A 1,184-nucleotide genomic window follows, 5' to 3' on the forward strand; every position below is an offset into this window, starting at 1 on the left:
CAGAGCAACCATGGCAGCGCAGCTGGGGATGGGGCAGAGTGTGCTGCTGGCACACGCGCTGTCCCCAGCTCACTCTGCAAAAGATCCTTCGTGCGTCTTGGCCGCTGCCAGAGCACCCCAGCCTGGTGTGCCCCCATCTCCCCTCTGACGCCTCTGCTCGCTCCCTCTCCAGCTGTCCCTGGAGCTGAATTTCCACCCTCTTGGTGGCCTTAACCTTCTTCTGGGCACCGTTGGCAGGGAGCCACCCGTCCCTCTAGACCATCACCCCTGCAGATGCAGTGACATTTGGAGCAGTGTCCTTGTCCACTAGCCCCTCCGTGGTGCCTGGACCTGCTGCGCCCCCTTATCTCCAAGGCTGGACCAGTGTTTGCTGCTCCATCCTTGGGCTCAGAGAGGAAAAACCCAAAGCTGGACGTCGCCGCAGCTCCTTGGGGTGGGTTTGGGCGCGTGAGGCCAAGCTGGGTGATGCGAGGGCAAAGACGTGGTCACTGCGGTGTGGGAGCAAAGCTGCGGGGTGGGAGATGTTGGTGCTGGTCTCCTTTAGGGTTCGGTGCTGGGGAGAGGGCGCGTGGCTGCACCCCCCATGCACCTTGTATTTCCTCTCCTGAAGACTTGGCCTCAGAGCAGGGAGCTTGTATTTTCTTTAGAGAGCTCCAGAAACCCTATAAACATTCTCCAGAAGCAAACCCCAAGGCTCCAATGATGGGTTTTTTATGTTCTTTAGCGGTTTGAGTCCAGCAAATGACAGCGGAGCCAAAAAGAAGAAAAAGAAACCCAAACGGAAGAAAGACAAGGGAGGAGATCAGCCTGACCAGGCTCAGGACCAGACCATGAAGGTGACCGACCCCTGCCCGCGGTCGCGGCCCCACACAACAGCCAGCCCCATCCTGAACTTCTCCGATGTAGCTCAGGGCAAGGAAGGAGTCTCCCCGTCCTGGTTTTAGGCACTTGGCTGCTCCAGAAACTCCAGGTTTCAAGTAATTTCGCAGCCCGTTGGTGCAGAAGGAGGTTGTGGAGCTCTCCGGGGTCAACGCTGGATGTCCCGGCCAGTTCCCGAGAGGGTCAGGCTGGTGCCTCTGAGTTATCCTCCCCAGACAGCAGCTGCCTCCTCGCAGCCGCCGCGCTGCCAGCTGCCAGCTTCCTCTCCTGCCCTTGGCCAGCACCCCCCGGCCAGGGCCGCCCCC

General features: G+C 60.1%; 1 protein-coding gene across 1 annotated transcript in view; it reads left to right on the forward strand.

Moving 5' to 3' along the window:
- The first annotated feature begins 713 nt into the window (after nt 1-713).
- Nucleotides 714-1,184, forward strand: part of LOC104500546 (glycylpeptide N-tetradecanoyltransferase 1-like) — a 4,868-nt gene continuing 4,397 nt past the window's right edge. The window contains exon 1 of the mRNA XM_010144208.1: nt 714-836. Within this exon, the coding sequence (XP_010142510.1) occupies nt 714-836 (123 nt within the window). The remainder of the gene's footprint in view (nt 837-1,184) is intronic.

This window comes from Buceros rhinoceros, unplaced genomic scaffold (assembly GCF_000710305.1).
Source record: "Buceros rhinoceros silvestris isolate BGI_N320 unplaced genomic scaffold, ASM71030v1 scaffold28309, whole genome shotgun sequence".
Classification (NCBI taxonomy): Eukaryota; Metazoa; Chordata; class Aves; order Bucerotiformes; family Bucerotidae; genus Buceros; species Buceros rhinoceros.